The 21358-nt window shown below is 40.7% G+C and overlaps 1 protein-coding gene across 4 annotated transcripts in view; it reads left to right on the top strand.

The window, feature by feature from the left end:
* SIAH1 (siah E3 ubiquitin protein ligase 1) overlaps positions 1 to 13048 on the top strand; it is a 30818-nt gene extending 17770 nt beyond the window's left edge. For 2 of the 4 annotated variants that reach the window (XM_045533780.1, XM_045533782.1), the window contains exon 2: positions 11081 to 13048. In XM_045533780.1, the coding sequence (XP_045389736.1) occupies positions 11083 to 11931 (849 nt within the window). In that variant the 5' untranslated portion in view covers positions 11081 to 11082 and the 3' untranslated portion in view covers positions 11932 to 13048. Of the gene's footprint in view, positions 1 to 6106; positions 6216 to 7880; positions 8064 to 10211; positions 10331 to 11080 lie in introns of those variants that run through there. The other 2 variants (XM_045533781.1, XM_045533779.1) reach the window with 2 other exon arrangements.
* The last annotated feature ends 8310 nt before the right edge of the window (positions 13049 to 21358 follow it).

Below are 21358 nucleotides of genomic sequence, written 5' to 3'. Positions count from 1 at the left end.
CTAAGATGGAGAGCTAATCACTTATACGCTTTCTGAAAACTTCTGTGGTTGTACCAAAAAATTAAGGATTCAAGGGAAAAAAAGATGTGGTATGTATCTTAGATAGTTGGGGGAGAAATGAAACAAGAACGGTTATAGTTAGGTTTAAATGATTGTTTTGACGAAGTTACAAAGTGTAGGACAGACTTTATGCCGGCAAGTGAGAAAGGAAAATTTTACCATTAGTATTTAAATGGCTGGCACTGTTTTGGGGAATTTAATACTTTCATTCTTTTTTAAAAAATTGAATTAAATCAAATTAATTAATTTAGTTATTTGAGACAGAGTCTCTTTCTGTTGCCCGGGCTAGAGTGCCGTGGCGTCAGCCTAGCTCACAGCAACCCTCAAACTCCTGGGCTCAAGCAATCTTCCTGCCTCAGCCTCCCGAGTAGCTGGGACACCATGCTGAGCTAGTTTTTTCTATTTTTAGTTTCCTGGCTAATTTTTTTTCTTTTTTTTTTTTCAGTAGAGACAGGGTCTTGTTCTTGCTCAGACTGGTCTCAAACTCGTGACCTCAGGCGATCCTCCTGTCTCAGCCTCCCAGAGTGCTAGGATTACAGGCCTGAGCCACCTCTCCTGGCCACTACTTTTCATTCTTGATGTTAACAAAAAGTTATAGATTTAATGTGTAATAAAAATATAAGGAAATAGCTAGTAAAATAAAATTAGGATACAGAACACTGTTGTCCAACAGAACTTTCTACAGTGATGCAAATGTGGTTGTGCCATTTTGCTTTCTTACCAAGAAAGCATGAGAGTTCTGGGGTTCCAGTGTTCTCCTGCATTTGGCATTGCCTGTTAAATTTAGCCATTCTAGTAGGTTCGGGAATACTAATACTAAAGTTTGGAGAACATATTAGGTTAATGGCGATTATTTCTTCTGTGGCTTAAGAAAGGCAGTGTGGAGTTTTGGGGGAATCTAAGACGATGACTTACACATATTTTTCTCACCATCCTGTTTCAAAAATAAAAAATATATATGCACATATTTGACTCTTCTGAGTGTTCTATTGACACGGCCCAACAATAAAAAAATCCTGTGCCGTGGCTTGATACTTAGAAGGTATCCATCCCTTAAACCTATGACATCTTCCCGTCCTTATCCCCCTTCCCTAAAAGAAGGATGATTGTGCCTCCTTTACAAACAAAAGGAAAAACGCTTTGATGGATACTTTCTTAACCTTCTGCAGCCAAAGCTGTACAAATTCTGTCTTCTCTGTTTCTACCATGGAGGGATTATTCCTTTTAACAAAGTCTATTCCCTCTTAGTTTTAAAGTCTTCCTTCACCTTACCAAGAACTTTATTTTACCACATTGCTCAGTTTCTTGGGTAATTTTAATCTCTCCGTTTCTGGACTCCATTAGCATTCACTATATTCTGGTCTCCCATTTAAAGAAGCAAAAAACTTCTCTGAGCCTTCCAGTCCCCACCTAACTCGCTTCTCTTCTTCACAGTCTTGCTTCTCAAGTGTCAGCCTTCTGTAGTGTGACTCTTTTTTTTTTTTTTTTTTGAGACAGAATCTCATTCTGTTTCCCTGGCTAGAGTACAGTGGCAACATCATAGCTCACTGCAGCCTCAAATTCCTGGGCTCCAGGGATCTTCCTTCTTCAGTCTCCGTGTAGCTGGGACTATAGGCATGCATCACCATACCTGGCTAATTTTTTCTATTTTTTGTAGAGATAGGGTCTTCCTCCTGCTTAGGCTGGTCTTGAACTCCTGGAGCTCAAGTGATCCGATCCTCCCACCTTGGTCTCCCAGAGTGCTAGGATTGTAGGAATGAGCCAAGAGCCACAGGGCCCAGACCTTTAGTGTGACTTCTGCCCCAGCCACATCTCCAGAGTTGGATTACCAGTCACCTCTATACTGCCAGTCCAGGGGACTGTACCATCACTTCTGTTACTTCTTACCATATGATTATTTTACTGTTCATATAGTTATTTGCACCTTGCTGTATATGGTAGGATAAAACAGTTTTCTCCTACCCTACCCTCAACACAACACAGAATACTTCTGACATCAAATGTGTGGAGATTGTACACACACACACACACACACACACACACACACACTGTATACACACACACACAAACACACGCACACCCACTCACCCACGCCACCTCCCCCCATCCCCACCAAGCAGTTCTCTAGCTGTCACCAACTGGGTATCTGTAATTCAGTTCTGACACTTACCTCGCTGGAGTTAGATCCCACAGGTTAAGGGCTCTGTGCCACGAGATGGCCCCCTAATTCAGATGCCAAATAGCAAGATCCAGGTTATAACCTGTACTTTTCTGACCAACTGGCTATAAGTTTGGATTCCCGGGATCCCCTCCTCAGGTTCAGTAATTTGCTAGGACGGCTCACAGAACTCAGGGCAACACTTTACTTGCTTTACTCATGCATGATAAAGGATATTACGAAGGATACAGATAACAATGATGGAAGAGGGGGATGGGGCAAGGTATATGGGAAGGGGCGTGAGCTTCTTTCTGTGCCCTCTCTGGGCCTGTGCGCTCCAAGCACCTCCACATAATCTGCAGTCTAGAAACTCTGAATTCTGTCCTGGGGTTTTATGGAGGTTATGTAAGTATGGTTGATTAAATCATTGGCCTTTGGTGATCAGCTCAACCGTGAGCCCCTCCTCCCTCCCTGGAGGTAGGGGTGGCACTGAAAGTTCCAACCCTTCGATGACTAGGTTGGTTCCCCTGGCAACCAGCTCCCATCCTGAGGCTGTCCGGGATCCTCCAACCCTCAGTCTTCTCACTGGCATTCAGAAGACACTGGGTTTGGGAGCTGTGTGCCAGGAGGTAAATATTGTTAAAGTAACTGTATCACATTTGCCAAAGTTTATGGCATTTACATTGTAATTTGTAATTATGCCCACAGTATAGTATTAGTTCTATATTTAAATGGAGTCACAAACTTCAATCCTTTGACATTTCCAAATGACTTATTTTTATTTATCATTTGATTTCTTCATTAAACTCTTAAGGAGGGTTCGTGAGTACTGTGTTGCGTGTGGTTAAGCATGTCTGGTTGTTGCGTTTTTCTTCACTACTTTTTTTCTAATTACAGGAATAATACATGTTCCCTGAAGAATATAATAAAAATAAAACTCATTCTAATATTGATGTACATGTGTGTTTTTGTATGCAGTTGGCCCTCCGTATCCATATGTGTACTGCCAACTGCGCTGCTCCATTTTATATAGGGGACTTGAGAGGATAAACACCTGCAGATTTTGTCGTCCGAAGTAGGAGGAACCAGTCCCCTGCAGATACCAAGGGATCATCCCTTGGGATGCTACGTGCCCCTGGTTTTCTCTCACCTTGTTCTTTCTCAGCTCTCTGGGCCTTGTTACCCTGTGTGGGCCTTGGTATGAACCAGCACCATTAGCCAACACCTGGGAGCTTGTTAAAAATGCGGAATCTCAGGCCTGGGTTTAGACCTACAAAATCAGAATCTGCATTTTAACAAGCTCCCTAGATGATTAGTGAGCACAATAAAGTTTTTGAGAACTATTGCAGTCTAGGGGCTACTACCTCCTACTTTAATGAAACCATAAATCTTTAAATGTTGAGATTTGTTTTTCTCTTATTTTAGGCGAGCTCTTCTGTGACTCCAAATGGCATACCAGTCTCAAAATCCAATCCTAACTCTTGTTTATCAGCTGCTTTCCTAAAAATAAATTTTTTTTGCTCTGTTGCCCTGACCAGAATGCAGTGATGTCATCACAGCTCACTGCAGCCTCCAACTCCTGGGCTCAAGCGATCCTCCTGCCTCAGCCTCCCAGGTATCTGGGACTACAGGCATGCACCACCACACCCGGCTACATTTTTTGTTTTTAGTAGAGATGGGATCTTGCTCTTGCTCAGGGCTCAGACTGGTCTTGAACTCCTGAGCTCAAGAGATCCTCACAGGCCGGGCACAGTGGCTCATGCCTGTAGTCCTAGCACTCTGGGAGGCCGAGCCGAGGCAGGCGGATCATTCGAGCTCAGGAGTTTGAGACCAGCCTGAGCAAGAGTGAGACCTCGTCTCTACTAAAAAAATAGAAAGAAATTAGCTGGACAACTGAAAAAATATATATTAAAAAAAATGAGCTGAGCATGGTGGTGCATGCCTGTAGTCCCAGCTACTTGGGAGGCTGAGGCAGGAGGATTGCTTGAGCCCAGGAGTTTGAGGTTGCTATGAGCTAGGCTGACGCCACGGCACTCTAGCCCGGACAACAAAGTGAGACTCGGTCTCAAAAAGAAAAAAAAAAAAAAAAAAAGATCCTCTCGCCTCGGCCTCCTAGAGCGCTAGGACTGCAGGCGTGAGCCCCCTCCATCATGCATGGCCTCCAGCTGCTGTTTTTGATGGCTCCTCTAGACATCTCACAGGCATCTCATTCCTACTTTATATTTTATTAATCATATTTTAGTGTCTACCATAGTTCCTAATAGGTTCTGATTCATTATATGTTAATTTTTAGCTGGAGTGGAAGCCTCAAAATGCAAAGAGTTAGCAAGTGAAAAAGCAACTGTACTTTCCTTTTTACAAATTTGAGATTTGCTTTTAGTCTATATTTGTGTATCTTTGTAACTTCTGTTGTTTTTCAGTCCCCCACCCCAGGACCGGAATCTGTCACACAGATTCTAGGAACAGAGGCCACTTTGGGCAAGTCTCTCATGCATTAGGAGAGTCTTCCCCACCCAACTCCCCCCGCCCCCTTCCCTAATGCTCATTCTGTTTTTACAGCAGCTCTCTGTTAGGTCCCTTTCCTGGATTTTCCCTACTTGAGATAATCAATCTTACTAGACCTGTAACTTCTGTAGCTACAAAGTTTTCAGAATTATCTTTACAAAAAATGGAATCTTAAGAACATACAATTTGAAAAATCCTTTTAACTCCTTGCTGCAGTTTGATAAACTAAAAATAGGTTGTTTAATTTGTCCTAATTTATAGTTTTATAACATCTGATTTTTAACTTTTGGCCTTTTCAGCTGTTGAATTTGTGAGAGATTTGCCTTAATTTTTTTTTGTCAGTGTGTGAGAAGCCAGTACATCTTAAAATAGAAGCAATGTTTGACATCCTAACTTATTAATCAAAATGTCAAAAAAATGTAGAAACTTCCTTGAATGAGAAAAGCCCTAAATGTTTTGAATGGAATTTTATTTAACTCACATTCTTAGTGCTGCAAAGAGCAAATTTGTAACCTGATACCTGTGATTTTATTTTATATTACATATTTTCTAAGAATGATTTTTGGGCAAGTAAAGGAGGGGTAGCCATAGCTGCATCCTATCTTTTTAAATTAAGAATGCAAATGTTTTGCTTTTTTTCTCATTTTGACTATTTTCAGAGTTCTCAATTATACTAATCTTTATAAAGCAGTTTCTTTACTGTCCCTTTAAAAAGAAATACAACTAAAAATCACCAGTATCCTACACAGATAGTTAATTCATTGGTGTTTTTTCAGTACATAGTCTTTCCTATGTCTCATCTCCCCTTCCTCATCTATGTTTTGTTTGTAACTTGCCTTACAGTATATTGTCATCCTTTCCCCATATCTGACTACATTTCTCTATTTTAAACTTTGATTTTTGTAAGTATTTATAGAAGAAAGCAAAGGTTGCTATGTGAATTAAGAATGAAATTTTGTCCCTCTACTTCTTTCTACTATAAGTATGTTAATGTGGTAAAGCAGTGGTTAAATGCTGTGAAATTACTAACACAACATTAAAGGCTGATTCTAAAATGTTTTGATTTAGCCAGGTGCAGTGCCTCTAGTCCCAGCTACTTGGGAGGCTGAGGCAGGAGGATGGCTTCAGCCTAGGAGTTCAAGACCAGCTTGGACAGCATAGTGAGACCCCATCTCTAAAAAAAAAAAAAAGGTTTTTATTTAGATTAACATCTGTTTAAACTTTATACCAAACTGCGATTGAGATATAGGCTTTAGAAAGTGTAGGTAATAGTACACTGTTGCTAAGTTTTGGATTTTTGCTAATCTTGGATTCTATTTGTCTTAATGTAGTTTTTGTGAAATTTTCATCTTTGTAAAACCAGTGTAAATAAATATTCTGCCTAGGAAAAAATTAAGGTTTATTGTGCTAAAAATTAGTTAAATGGCAGACATGTTTGATCACCTTTACAAGTCTCCAGCTGATGACTTCAGGCTGTTAACTCAGGTCTCAGGTAAATACTTAAATATCCTTGAATATGTACCACCTATGATATGCATAAGTTACCCATCTCACTTAATCCAGACAAAAACCATTTAAGGCTCGACATAGTCCAGTTTTACAGCCAAGCAAGTAGTAGAGCCTGAGGTTAAATCCCAAGTCTAGATGACTCCAGAAAGCTTCCAGTTTTACTGTCGTGACTCAGTTGTTAAGTAGAGGGGTCTGTCCATAGATCCTGTGGTTTTCAGACTGTGCTGTAAACCTCTGTACAGGGCCTTTTGGAGTTTGGCAGACAGTGAGATATCTTTTGCTTGAAGATAATCAGCCATCCCCTTTACTTGTTTTATGCGTTTTTGTTTTCTCTCAATTTTGTTTGGAAGAGTTTCTCTGCTTAAAATATTTGAAGTCTCCTGCTCTAGAAACCTAAGACCTGTCTAGGATGAATAGATACTAGAAAATAAAAATGCAGGTAATAATCATTTATATTTGTCTGTGGGGTAGACTGTATCTGTTTTCAGTTATATTTCTGTTCCTAGTGCTGTTTTGTATTGCCTAATATTAAAATGAGGTTGAGGTAGTTGAAAATAATTAGAGTTAAAATTTTCTGCTGAAAGTGGGTAATCTACTGTGTTGGGTTCATTCCTCACTACCAGTTCTTCCTGTGTTTAAAGGCTGCGCTAAGTATGATGTAATGACAGGTTATACTTCTGAATGCACTAGCTGATGCAATGCAAATCTGAGGCCCAGGAGTTTATTGGGGCAAGGGTAGTGCTTGTTTAAAAGCAAAACAAGCTACTCTAAGTTTAATGAGGCCATTTAAGATGGCTTTCCCAGAGTAGGAAAAGAATATAGTCTCATAGGAGCTTGAAGTAGGGGTTTAATGTGGCTTAAGTGTGTTTATTACTCTTACTGCAAAGCCTTTTTGCAGGGGGAGGGGGAGTTTACAATCTGTAGCTGAAAAGTATAGAAATGGAGAAGTTAGAATTGAGCAAATACGGCAGTTTACTCCGGTAGTTACTGAATGAATTAGGGAGAATGCTTTTACTCCAAAAATTTAAAGAGTTCGCACGATTAACCCAGAGAGTATAATGCACGCTCAGAAGAGCACTTGTCTTTCAGATTGAAACAAAGAGAATTGCCGATATTCTACCGTTTTGACCTACAAAAAACTGGCATGGTTCCACCTAACTTTAAACTGGAAATGCTGAGGGGAGGGCAAGATGTCGCGGGGGTGGGTGGGGTCCACAGCAGGGTGGCGCGGGTCTGGGCTGCCCCGTCCTGCCGCCAGCGGCCGTGCCGCCTGGGGCCTGGGTGGGTGGGGCTTGTGGGCGCGACCCCGCCCCCGCGAGCGGCCGGGCGCCGCCCCGCGCCAGGGAGGCGGCCGGGAGCCCAGGCCGGCCGGGCACTGCGGGGTGGAGCGGGCTGCCCGGCTGCGGCCCCGGCCCTCCGGAGGGCGGGCCCCCAGACGCACCTCCTCCCCCAGCGCCCGCACCGCCGCCGGCCTCGGCTAGTCTGGCGGTGGTCCCGCCGGGGTGACCGCAGGGTCTTAGCTCTGCCGTGGCCCCCATTTTCGGAGACGCGGACGAATTCGAGGTCGCGGGGAGGTGCGGTTCCCTCCTGGGTACGGGAAGGCTTCGTTTCCCGTCTGGTGACGTGTGGAGCCTGACCTGAGGCGCGAATTGGCGTCCTCTGTGCTTAGCGGCGGGTTCCCGGAGGGGCCTGTTTCCGACCGTCCCGCTGCCGGACGAGACGATGCGCTGCCCGACTTCCCGGGCCGGGGAGGCCCGCCCCGCCCTCGCCGTGCTGCTGGAGGGCGCCCTGCGCACGTGTTTGCCGGCCGCCAGGACAGGGAGGAGAAAAGGTATCCACGTCGAGAGACTGGGTGGCTGTAGATCAGTGCCATCTGGCTCAGGGAATGGCTGCAGCATAATTTAGGTCCTCGTCAGGTTTGCGTGATGTTTTCATTTGAGCTGCTGTACTTTTCTCTGTTAAATCAAACTTCAGGTTCTGTCGTGACTTGTACAGGGTTATCCTTGGTGCTTACTGCAGGACGACTGTATGGTTGGGATTCCCTTTCTCTTTCAAAATGAAGCTGAGTTCCGCCTTGGGAGATTTTAGAGGTTTTAGTAGTTGCTAACCTATAATATCACCATTCACAAGAAATAGCCACATTTCACTTGTTTTTAACACTCTGAATAGGAGTTAAAATGTGCTTTCTACAGAGTTTGGAAAATAAAGATATATTGTAATGTTAGCCTGAACTATTGATAATAAATGTGGAACTAAAACATTTTGCTAGGTCAAGAAATTGAACAACAGTATTTTTCTTACTCAGTAGCTATATTATGTTAAATACAAACTGCCCTTTGATGTGATTAGCTGTTTTGGTTTAGTAATTCGAAAGGCATTGGGTTTTTTTAGAGCATTTTGTGCTCAAGGAACCACTTTCTAATTATGTTGGTCACTTAAGTGAGCAGTATAAACTGGACTGTGAAGCGGGCATACAGCATACAGACAGGGTGTTCTTGGCAATGCTAACCTGTGGCTTTACAAGTGATCTAAAACGGATGGCTCATCCTAGGCACAAAGAATCTACTCGGGGAAACTGGGTTACAGGAGAGCTCCTTCACAGTCATTTCGTCGGGACAGAACAGCTAAGTTACACAGGGCTTCAGATGATGAGAGTTGCTTCATGTTCGCCTAAGTCCATATGATGAGCCACATTACGATGGATTCTGTCACATTTTCCTTCCTTTTTTGCACCCTCATCCCCCATTTAAGGTGTCTGTTGGTAACCACTTGAGTAATCTAGAACCCAGATTGAATTTACTTGGTCATATTTGCAACAAACATTGTTTTTAAAAAGTTATTTGCAACAGAGTAATGGCTACAATTGAGAGAAACTTTAAATTTGAAGCTATAATTTTGTAGAAATATGGCTTAGTATAGTTACTAGAAGTACACTCTTAGGATATCAACAGACTGACTAATCTTTTGTCACCCCCAAGACAAGTAGTGGCCTGCGACATCCCAGCAAAGGTAGATTCCTGGGAAAAGGTGCTTGTTTTGTTTATTCAGCCTGACTTGTTAGTTACATTTATTATTCTGATGACTGTTTCAGCAACACTGGTGAACCTCAGGGTGCAAGGAGTTCTTTGCCTGCTGACTCCATCCCTCCTCCCCAGTATTGTACATGTCTCTGCGTTTTTATCTTTATTCTCTTTGCCCTATCTTTCTCACTCTTTTGTACATTATATCTGATTTATATTGTGGAATGGAAGTAAAATAGAATGATGTACTTTCCCAAAATACCAGACTAAAAAGTTTTATTTGGGGATGGGCCTCCGTTTCTCCCATCTTCCCTTACTTTTGAGGTGAGCACTGATCAGTAGAAAACAAGATTAATACTTAACTGATGAAAACTTTTTTTGGGGAGACTTGTTAGATAAAGATGGATGATGGCAGCAGGACTTTCTCCTTGTTACCCTCTCCCCCATGTTCCCAAAATATACCTAGAGCAGCTATTGTTCACTATTAGGAAAAATTAATCCAAGTTAATACTCTCTCACGGTCCATTGGCATTTGAACTACACTTGTCCATTCATATCCTTGGGAGATTTGTCCCAGGATCCCCCTCCACCACAGCTCAGGTACCAAAATCTGGGGATGCTCAAGTCCCTAACGTAAAGTGGCATAGTATTTGCATATAATCTACAAACATCCTCCTGTGTACTTTAAAATCAGCAATCCGCAACCTTTTTGGCACCCAGGGACCAGTTTCATGGAAGATGGCTTTTCCACGGATGGGGTGGGGGTGGGGGCGGGTGTACAGAGGGCAGACGGTGGGTGATGCGGTCCCCGGCTGTAGCCTGGGGGTGGGACTGCAGCTTTGAGTCATCTCTAGATCACCTGTAGTAACCTAATACAATGTAAATGCTATGTAAACAGTTGTTATACTGTATTATTTTAAAATTTGTATTTTTTATTTTTTTACCCCCAATATTTTTAGTCCATGATTGGCTAAATCCTTGGCTGCAGAACCTGCGGATATGGAGGGCCCACTGTATGTAGGACTCCCCTGTGACTTCCTGTAGCTGTCAGCAGCTGACTTGGAATCAGAAGGAGACAGTAAGGGAATCTGAGAGAGGGAGCAGAGTCCAGTCAAAACTATCTTAGTTAGGCCGGGCGCGGTGGCTCACGCCTGTAATCCTAGCTCTGGGAGGCCGAGGCGGGTGGATCGCTCGAGGTCAGGAATTCGAGACCAGCCTGAGCAAGAGTGAGACCCCGTCTCTACCAAAAATAGAAAGAAATTATCTGGCCAACTAAAAATATATATACAAAAAAATTAGCCGGGCATGGTGGCTCATGCCTGTAGTCCCAGCTACTCGGGAGGCTGAGGCAGTAGGATCGCTTAAGCCCAGGAGTCTGAGGTTGCTGTGAGCTAGGCTGATGCCACGGCACTCATTCTAGCCCGGGCAACAAAGTGAGACTCTGTCTCAAAAAAAAAAAAAAAAACAAAACTATCTTAGTTGTTTATGGTTCAGTTTCTGTTAGCATTTCTTAATCCATGTAGTCCATCTAAAGATGATTTTTAGTACTTTAAAAAAAAAAAAAAGAACCTAAATATGTTCTGGAACATTTAGAAAAGAAGGCTTTACCCAGTGTACAGCTCCTAATCAAAATACCTGTTTAGTGTACATAATATTTTTTTTGCATGCTGTTCTTTAATGCTATTTTCCTTTGTCTTTTGCTCACAGTAAATTTTGAATGAAACTTACACAGTATTTCTGGCATGTAAACATTGTTAATAAAATAAGTTACAGTTGTAATTGTTTTTCTCCTGCCTCCTTTTATTTTTATTTATTTTTTTTATTGCAGAAATGAGCCGTCAGACTGCTACAGCATTGCCTACTGGTACCTCCAAGTGTCCGCCGTCCCAGAGGGTGCCTGCCCTGACCGGCACAACTGCATCCAACAATGACTTGGCGAGTCTCTTTGAGTGTCCGGTCTGCTTTGACTATGTGTTGCCACCCATTCTCCAGTGTCAGAGTGGCCATCTTGTTTGTAGCAACTGTCGCCCAAAGCTCACATGTTGTCCAACCTGCCGGGGCCCGCTGGGATCCATTCGCAACTTGGCTATGGAGAAAGTGGCCAATTCAGTACTTTTCCCTTGTAAATACGCCTCTTCTGGATGTGAAATAACTCTGCCACACACAGAAAAAGCAGACCACGAAGAGCTCTGTGAGTTCAGGCCTTACTCCTGTCCGTGCCCTGGTGCTTCCTGTAAATGGCAAGGCTCTTTGGATGCTGTAATGCCGCATCTGATGCATCAGCATAAATCCATTACTACACTACAGGGGGAGGATATAGTTTTCCTTGCTACAGACATTAATCTTCCTGGTGCTGTTGACTGGGTGATGATGCAGTCCTGTTTTGGCTTTCACTTCATGTTAGTTTTGGAGAAACAGGAAAAATACGATGGTCACCAGCAGTTCTTTGCAATTGTACAGCTGATAGGAACACGCAAGCAAGCTGAAAATTTTGCTTACCGACTTGAGTTAAATGGTCATAGGCGGCGATTGACTTGGGAAGCGACTCCTCGATCTATTCACGAGGGAATTGCAACAGCCATTATGAATAGTGACTGCCTAGTCTTTGACACCAGCATTGCACAGCTTTTTGCAGAAAATGGCAATTTAGGCATCAATGTAACTATTTCCATGTGTTGAAATGGCAATCAAACATTTTCTGGCCAGTGTTTAAAACTGTTTCATTCAATTTCACAGAAAATAAGGCACCCATCTGCCTGCCAACCTGAAACTGTTTTGGTAGGTGGAAGCTAGACACATGAAGGTAAATAAAAAGAAAGGCTGTTAAATGCAGGAAACAGTTGCATGTAGTAACACTAATATATTTAAAAATAAGTCAACAGTAAACCACTGAAAAAATATATATATACACCCAAGATGGGCACCTTTTGTATTAAGAAAGGAAGCATTGTAAAATAATTCTGAGTTTTGTGTTTGTTGTAGATTGATTGTATTGCTGAAGAATATTGGTTTTTTTTCTGTTTTTTTTTGCGTGTGTGTGCGCGTGCGTGCGTGTGCGTGTGTGTGTGTGTGTGTGTGTGTGTGTGTGTGTGTGTGTGGTTTTTTCCCCCTTTAACTGACAAGCCATCTTGAGTGGTCTTGGACCACTGCTTTTCCCCTTTGTGAGTCATTACATAGTGCTGCTGTGTGTTTTTTTTGTGTGTATTTGCTAATTTTTATTAATTGTAGTTTTTCATTAAATAAATTTGACTTTTTTTCCTGTAATTCAGGTTTTTCCTCACTTTTTTTGTACCATTTTAAAGTTAGTGTCTTTTGATATGCATAATTGTTTATGGTAAAGTTTATAATATGTGTTACGTACATATTTTCTTTTCCCCCATTAATCAGTTCATTAGAATTATTTTAAATTCAGCTATTTTATGAAGATACGAGTTCTAGAAAGGAAAGGTGACATCGGAAAAACTTTCAAAGGCTATTTAAAGCAGCTGTAAGATGGTCTCACACTCTCTTCTCCATTTGAGTCATAACTTCAAACTTAATCTTTGAAAGCTTAGGGAATAAATTGATTTTTATAAATACTGAAAAAAAATCAGGCCTTTTTCCTTTTTTCAAATCTTGGACAAATCACATGTTTAAAATTTGTTCTTGTATTTATTGGTTTTGCAAAAGAAGGCATCGTCATGCTCAGTATTTGTAATTAAAAACATCATTTGTTTAAAAAAGGCAGTTTGCAAAAAAAGTATGTTTTTGGTCTTTTATAATTCTCATTAAAAGGATATCTGGCAAATTAAAAAAATCTTAATGTGTCTGCTTTAGCTCTGAGTTTGAAATCCGAAGTTATTTTGCTGTTCCATTCTGTAGTTTAATTATGTAGCAGAAAGCAGTGTGCCGGCATTTTGAAGTGTGGTAGAGTTTTATTCTAAAGCACAGCAGCAGACTTGGGTATATCACCTCTGGGCTACCGAGTCTTGTTTTTTCCTCCCTCTTGCCCACATTTTGATTCTTACAACTCTGTCAGGAGAGTGACTAATTAAAATGCTGACCACTTTTTCCCCTCTTAAAAAAAAAGCACAATAAAAATGAAGTTTATTTAGTATTTCATAGCCCTGTGGACTTTGCTCTGCATCCAAACTTCCAAGCTGTGTGACCTTGGAATCCAGTTCCTAATGTGTAAAGTTGGGTTAAATTATGGACCTCAGAAGGTTAAATGAGGTACAAGTTACTTAGAACAGTGCTTTGTAAATGATGAATATCCAACAAATGCTAGCTACTGTTATGCCTTTAGCACCATACAGTTAACTGTTGCTAATTACCTTGAGGCATATGTAAAGTTCTAAAATTGCATTCTGAATGGCCAAAGATAATTGTGTGTGGTTTTTATGGCTACATTAAACTTAGAAAGTCGATGAAAATTTATGTGGACTTCCCCCTTATCCTACCACCAATTCTGGACAATTCTGGATAACAGAGTTTATTTCTGTTAACCATTTTCAGGAAAGAAGCCTGAGTACTCTCTTCCCTACATAAGCATAATTTTTTGAATTGGTTATAACTTGTGTGTTAAGCCATATTTATGGTGAAAGTACAGTTCCACCACAAATTTATATCCAGGTCTATTTCTGTTACCAGGTGTGCTTAGAAAAGCAACTTACGTTCTTTGTTTTATATACACATGCAGTATATTTGTGGAGGTATATCATTTTGTAGTTTTAACACTTTAAAATATTTTTTGATTATGAAATATGTGCGTATCATGTAGACTTTGGAAGTTACAAGATGGCACACACAATAGGTCTTCTATAATCTTACTATCCATTCAGATACACTTAATGTTTTTATTTTCCAGTCTTTCATGTGTATGTATGTGTGCTTTTACAGGTAGTATACGGTTATTAAGTATGAAAAGTCCGATTTCCCTAAGTAGAGTTTTCATAGTTGGTATCTCTGACATTTCACTCTGACACTCTTATTTTTATTGCGAAGGTACATCCTCACTCTTCCAAATATGTGGTTTGGCTTGTGATTATCTTTCACATTTTTTTAAGAGCAATTTTTATGAAACCATGGATAAGTCAAAAATTTTTTAATGTAAGTTCTGTTGTGGAACCAGTGCTGCGCAGACAGCTTGAAATATCAATGAAGTGTTTGGGAAGGATGTGGCTAATCAACGCACAGTACGTCAGTGGTTTGAGAAGTTCCGTTCTGGTGATTTTAATCTTGGAAATGAGCCACGTGGGTGACCAGAGACCAAGGTGGATAATGATGAGCTGAAAGCTGTAGGGGAAGCGAATCCATCTCAGCCTACCCGTGAACTAGCAGCAGGGTTGGATGTTACTATTCCAATAATACTGGACCATTCTAAACAAACCGTTAAGGTAAAGAAGCTGGATAGATGGGTACTGCATGAATTAAATGAGTGTCAAGAGGAATCGTCTCGAAGCTTGCCTTGGCTGTCATGACAGAAAGGCGAACTATTTGTATGCTGTATTTGTTATATATGATCAAAAATGGATTTTTCTCGACAATCGCATGTGTTCGGCACAACGGTTGGATGCAGATGAAGTGCTGAAACACAGTCCAAAACCGAGTATTAATCAAAAAAAAGCTAATGGTGTCTGTTTGGTGGTCCAGCGCTGGTATTACCCACTACAGTTTCATGAAACCCTGGTCAGTCCATTACAGTGGATGTCTACTGCAACTAACTGGATGAAATGATGAGGATGCTTGTGATTAAGGAGCTGAGACTGGTCAGTAGAGACAGGCCAATCCTCTTGCAAGACCACATGTCACAAAAAAACAATGCTGCTTAAAGTACAGAGGCTGGAGTTGGAAATTCCCTTTCATCCACCGTACTCACCAGACTTTGAACCAACTGACTACTATGTCTTCCAGGCTTTGGACCAGTTCTTGCAAGGAAAAATATACAATTCTCAGCAAGCTGTGGAAAACACCTTTTGTGCTTTTATCACCACTCACCCTCCAGGCTGCTTCTCTGCTGGCATAAACAAGCTACTGTTACGATGGTAAAACTTTGATTAATAGTACTGCTTCTTGTTTGAGAGATAATAAACTAAACTTTCGATTCACAATCAGACATTTCAAATTTAATGACCTAATATTTTTGAAAAGGATTAGGACTATGTAGTTACATAACTGTTTCAGCATACAACATGATCATCTGAGCATTTTAACACTTTAATCTTGGAAAAACACAATTTTGGGTCATCTGTGAGGATTTACTGTAATTTTAGCCAGTTTCCTGTCGGATAGTTAATTGGGCTAGGTAAATTTTTTTCTGGTTATTTATAAACTGTGAACATTTCTGTATGCTTTCTGATTATATTCTTGGGATTCTTTTAAGATCTTAGTACTTTTATTACTGCTTTCTGGAGAGGTTCCAGAGGACACTTAAGAAGAGTAGTGTGTTCAGGAGAGTTGCCTTTAAAAAGGAGAAAACAAAATTTATAAAAGCAGTGTGAAGGATTTTCCACTTCATCCTCAAGTTTTGCTAATTTAAAGAAATTAATGTAGTAAATTTTGTTTACAAATTAGCTTGTCAACTAATAAGGCTGATATTTTAATATTAACTGTTTGTATTTAAATCCTCATATTCTTGGCCTATAGGAGTGAGATCTGTATCCACATTTCTTGGTCTATTTGAGTTTGATTTATGGGATATGACTCTTGTTCTTAAATTGCTTTTGCTATAACGAGTACTTTCTCCGTTAAAGCCCTTGCCCCTTCCTTTTGGTGTTTTCTTCAAGGAGCTTGTATGTGGGGTGGGGGTAAGTGACACTTTCTACCTTTGCTCTTCTGTTTTAAACTTGAATTTGTCCTGTTGCACCATGGGCCAGTTTAGTATGTCAGTTATCATTGTGGAACAGTTTTTCCTTTCACTTTGAGTGATTTTTTATTGTAATATGTATGGCTTTCTTTTTAAGTTCCACATTCAGACTTCAAATTTACGTGAATGGCTGTATTTGTTAGCTCACGAAAAATAATAGTGTCCCCTCCCTCAGCAAGAGTTCTTCATATTCTGGAACATCTGCAGTGATTCTGCTAAGGGTAGAATTTTGTTTATTCAGAATAAAGACTGGAAGAATTGGTAAATAATCCAAATTTTAAAAATCATGGGGGCCAGTCTGTGACTGCTGCATTAGAGTGGACAAGAGTAAGATCAGAACACAATAGGGTGAATAGTGTGTGTGAACTACAAACTAGTCATTTGTATAGGTTATACGAGAAAGGTGCAGACTGCTATAAACCTGTAGAGTGAACATACTGCTGGAATTTTTGTCATTGCTCTACCCACTCGTCCAGTGTGCATGTTCAAAACAAGATTATATGGGTCAGGCGTGGTGGCTTATGCCTGTAACCCCAGCACTTTGGGAGGCCGAAGTGAGAGGATTGCTTGAGGCCAGAATTTCGAGGCCCCACGTCTACAAAATATTAAATCAGCCTGGTGTGGTGGCACACATCTGTAGTCCCACCTACTGGGGACGCTGACGTGGGAGATTGCCTGAGCCCGTACATGGGAGGCTGCAGTGAGCTATGATTGCACCACTGCACTCCAGCCTAGGTGACAGAGTGAGACCCTGTTTCTTTAAAAAAATAAACAAGTTTTAGTGCTTATGATCTTAAGCTCTATTGCCAAAAGAGATTCAAACTTATCTAAAAATGGCATCATCCAAACAAAATTGTTTCTTATCAAGCACCTAACCAAAATTCAGTGTCTAACAGAGTAGGCTGTAGATTCTAACTGCCTGGGTTGAATTTTGACCGTACACCTATTAACTTTTAATTAACTTGTCTCTGCCTGGTCCCTCCTCTGTAAAGGGTATGATATCTACTACAACAGAGAACTAGGCTAAATGTGCTAGAAAGTGCTTATTTTTGTGCCTTGCACTGTGTCAAGTATCTTGCCTGAACCACATGTATTCCCTAGCCTCATACAGCTCTAAGAAATTTCTTTGATAAATTCATTTTATTATAAGTGCAATTTTTGTAAGGCCTTTCTAAATTTGGAAAACCATACCTGGTTTGCAGATACTAATATAAATAATGGTAGGAAAGAACACTTGGTTTTGTAAAGTCACATTTTGACAGGCTTGCACTGTCACGTAAGATGAGGATTTAGCCTAAAAGGTTTGTTTCTATTGCCCAGAAGTGTGCTGACAAGAGTTGAATATTTAAAATTTTTTAATGTAAGATTTTTTACTGGGCCCCAAATTTTAAATATATTGAATAACTATTCTTTAGTTCGTTAATAAGTACAAACTATAATATGTTCCAAATAAGTGAATTTTTGTGGCAAATAAAAGCTTTTCCTAGGATTAAAAAAATCCCTTTGATACAATTATTTTAGAACATCTCAGTGCCCATTCACTGGATTTGCCTGTTGTCTATTGAGATCTTTTTAATATTTTCTTCCTGTTTTGGTGTTTCTTTTAAAATAAAGTGCAGTTTTCATTGCAGGATTAGGATCCACAAAAGTGAACATTAATATTGGACCATAAATCATCAAATTGGATAATGGCTGTAGCCTCAATTTTTTTAAGGTGCCAGGGGCTTCAAGTACAATGTCTCATTTTGGCCAAGATAATGTGAGCTTTTTTTTATTTCATTATAAAAACCAAAACTACTTGATGTTTATAGCTCATAATCCCAGTTAAAATAAATTTTGGATTTGGAAAGGGAGTTGGCAAACATTAACACTATTAACATGTTTAAATTAAATATTAACATTCTTTGTAGCTTTGTGTCCACTCCCATAATAATAGTAATAAAGTTTACCTCATTTCAGTAGCTCATAAAGGAAAATGCCACTAAGTCAGCCGTTGATTACTTGACAACGTGGTTGATTTTGGTAAGTGTAAATGTCACCAGTCACCTAGTACTGGAAGGTCTCGGTGGCAGACATCACTAGTCACCTTAACTGTGGTCACAGATTTATCAACTGATGCTATTTTAGGAATAAACAGATGGCATTTTTCACTGTATTTGAATATAGGTGATCAGTGACTAAGGATCCCTCCTCTGATGGCATGGTTCATGGTAAGGTTCAAACAGAGGGACCAAGAAAGGGACAGCCAAGTAAAAGCATGTATGCCTCAAGTGTACAATATAAAACTTCTTGATAACCAAGGCACTTAAAACTTTATTGTAGTTTTAACACTTTAAGAGTGTTAAAAACTCTTAATAAAAAAAGCATGTATCCCAAAGTCTTACCCCTAGGCCTGCTGAATTAGAATTTGAGTTAATCAGCATTTTTAGTAAAAAAAAAAATCCAGCTAATTGTGATACAAGGCATCTTTGGGTAACATTTTAAAAAACAATGCTAGAAAAAGATGCTCAACATCACTACTGGTTAGGGAAGTTCAAATCAAAATACTATGGAACACCCATTTGTGGGCCATTATCAAAAAAACAACACAGGTGTTGGCAAGGATGCAGAGAAACGGGAACGTCTGCTCTGCTGGTGGGACTGTTCAGTGGTGCAGCTGCCGTGGAAAACATCTCAAGAAGTTAAACAGAATTATGTTGTCTTAGTTGTTTGTGCTGCTATAACAAAATACCTAAGACTGGGTAATTTAAAAAGAATGGAAATTTCTCAACAGTTCTGGAGTCTGAAGTCCAAGGTCAAGGTGCTGGCAGATTCGGTGTCTACTGAGGGCCCAGTCTCTGCTTCCAAGGTGGCATCTTGTTGCTTTGTCCTCGTATGATGGAAGAGCACAAAGGAGCTGGCTGGTTCCTTGGGCACTAAATCAATTCATGAGGGTGGAGCTCTCATGGCCTAATCTCACCTCCTAAAGGACCCTACGTCTTAGTATCACATTGCTGATTAAGTTTGAACACATGAATTTTGGGGGATATTCAGACCATAGCATATATGATCTAGCAATTTCACTTCTGGGTATGTGCCCAAAAGAAGTGAAAGGGATTTGAAGAGCTATTTGTACACCCGTCTCCATAGCAACATTATTCATAATGCCCAAGGGGTGGGAACAACTAACAGATGAATGAATGAACAAAATGTGGCATATGTATGCAGTGGAATATTTTTTGGCCATAAATTCTGACACATGCTACAACACGGATAAACCTTGACAACTTGCTAAGGCATGCCAGACACAAACGGACAACTATTGTATGATTTCACTTATATGAAAGCAAATTCATAGACACAGAAACTAGAATAGTGGTTACCAGGGTCTGGGGCGAGGGTGGAACTGGGGAGTTACTTTCCAATGGGTACAGAGTTTTACTTTGTGGTGATGATAAAAAAAAAAAGGTGTTCACACTGGCAACACTGAATGTAACTGATGTCCCTGAATCACACACTTAAAAATGGTACATTTTATGTATATTTTGCCCGGTAAAAAAGGTGAAAAAGGAAGAGTTCAGATGTCAACCAGCTTCTCCTTTCCCCTAAAAAAAAAACAGAAAAAAAAAAACCAAAAAGTGAAGAAATAAAGGTCATACTGTGCAATGTCCTACACGGTGAGGGGAGTAGCCAGGCTCTCTCAGGGGGCGCCTGGACAAGCAACGCCTGCTTAAAGCCAGAGGACACGAGACGCCCTAATGCTGCTTACAGACAAGCACAAGGCTGCATGTTCAGGACACGGGGAAAAATACAGATGACCACAGGTTTGAAAAACGTTCTTTGCTGCGACTGTTTAGCGTGGAACACGGCAGAGCAGTTCAGGGGAGGAGCAGCTCCCTCTGGTTGCTGAAAACGACTTAATAGTCATAGTTTAGTTCTTTCACTTCCCTGTAAAATGACTGAGTAGAGATGATAATAATAGTGGATAAGAAAGTCAATGAAATGTTTTCAAATATCCTGATGTTCTTTCTCTGCAACTGTGCCATAACTAGTCCTAGGTCTGGGCTTTTCCTCCCAGAACACACTCAGAGAGAGATTTTATTAGCAGGTCTGAGGCACAGTATTTTGGGTAACATGCAGACCTCATTTTCACCGAGGAAATTCCAAAATATCCTTACTTGTCTCTTCTTACATATGTTTTGTATCATAAGATTCTAAAGTCCCTTGCTGGCTGGAATAATAATTAGAAATTGCTTAATATTATTTATTATTTTAAATAAATAGTCGTGGTTAGGCCACGACTGATAGGAAAAAAATACATATTATTTTAGGTTGCATTCTAACTTAATCTTCACAATAACAATTAGGTACTGTTATTTGCATTTCACAGATGAGGAAAACTAAGACAGGAAAAGTTCACACAGCTGGCAAGCAGAAGAGCCCGCATTCACAGTTACTCATATAGCCTGGCTTGAGTCACAGAAGAAAACAGGCTTGGAAAGTCCACCTGGTTTGGGAATTGGCACAGGCAAACAAGAACCAGAAGGCAGGTAGCAGGAGTCAGGATTCCAAGCTTAGGTACTGACCCAGGACAGATGGCTGCCTCCCTCTGGGAACTGGGCTTTTCTGAGCTGTGTGCTGGCACACGCCACTGTGGGACACAAATGACCACGTTCTGAGGGCTATTTCCCTCAGCGTAAGAAGGGACGACCTATATCGGGATGTGTAGCTCTTATCATGGTTCACTTAGCTTGAGTACTTTTATTTTCCGCAAGGACAAGTAGTTGGCTATATATTCATCTTTTCCTAGTTCTCCTTCTAACTGATTGGTTTCAGGATCCAATAAAGTCTATAGGTGACTCCCTTAAGGTGTAATGGTTGATACCATTACCAGGACTTTCGTTGATTCTGAGTATTACATTATTCTGACCGTAAACACTGCTCCTACAGAGCTTCAGTTGTGTGCCAGGATTACTTCCTTCTCTACAGGTTTAAAGCCATGACCTCCTCTGTGCCACTTAAGAAAACATCCTCCGCTACCTAGGCTCTTGTGGTCCCTTCATGTTCTGGAACTTGGCTGTGCATCAGGAATACCTGGAAGGCTGCTTAAAACACAGAATTCTGCTCCGGTTCCCACCCCTCCAGAGTTCGACTCGGGGCTGGCAGGTTTACATTTCTGGAACAAGTTCCAGGTAGTGCAGATGCTTCTGTTTTAGTGACTACACTGAGAACCACTGCTCTGTGTCTTTCCAGGAATAGTAATGTTCCCACTAAAGACAAGAA

The sequence above is a fragment of the Lemur catta genome, chromosome 20, assembly GCF_020740605.2.
Source record: "Lemur catta isolate mLemCat1 chromosome 20, mLemCat1.pri, whole genome shotgun sequence".
Classification (NCBI taxonomy): domain Eukaryota; kingdom Metazoa; phylum Chordata; class Mammalia; order Primates; family Lemuridae; genus Lemur; species Lemur catta.
Note: the sequence above shows the minus strand (reverse complement) of the source record. Positions and strands in the feature narration are given on the sequence as shown.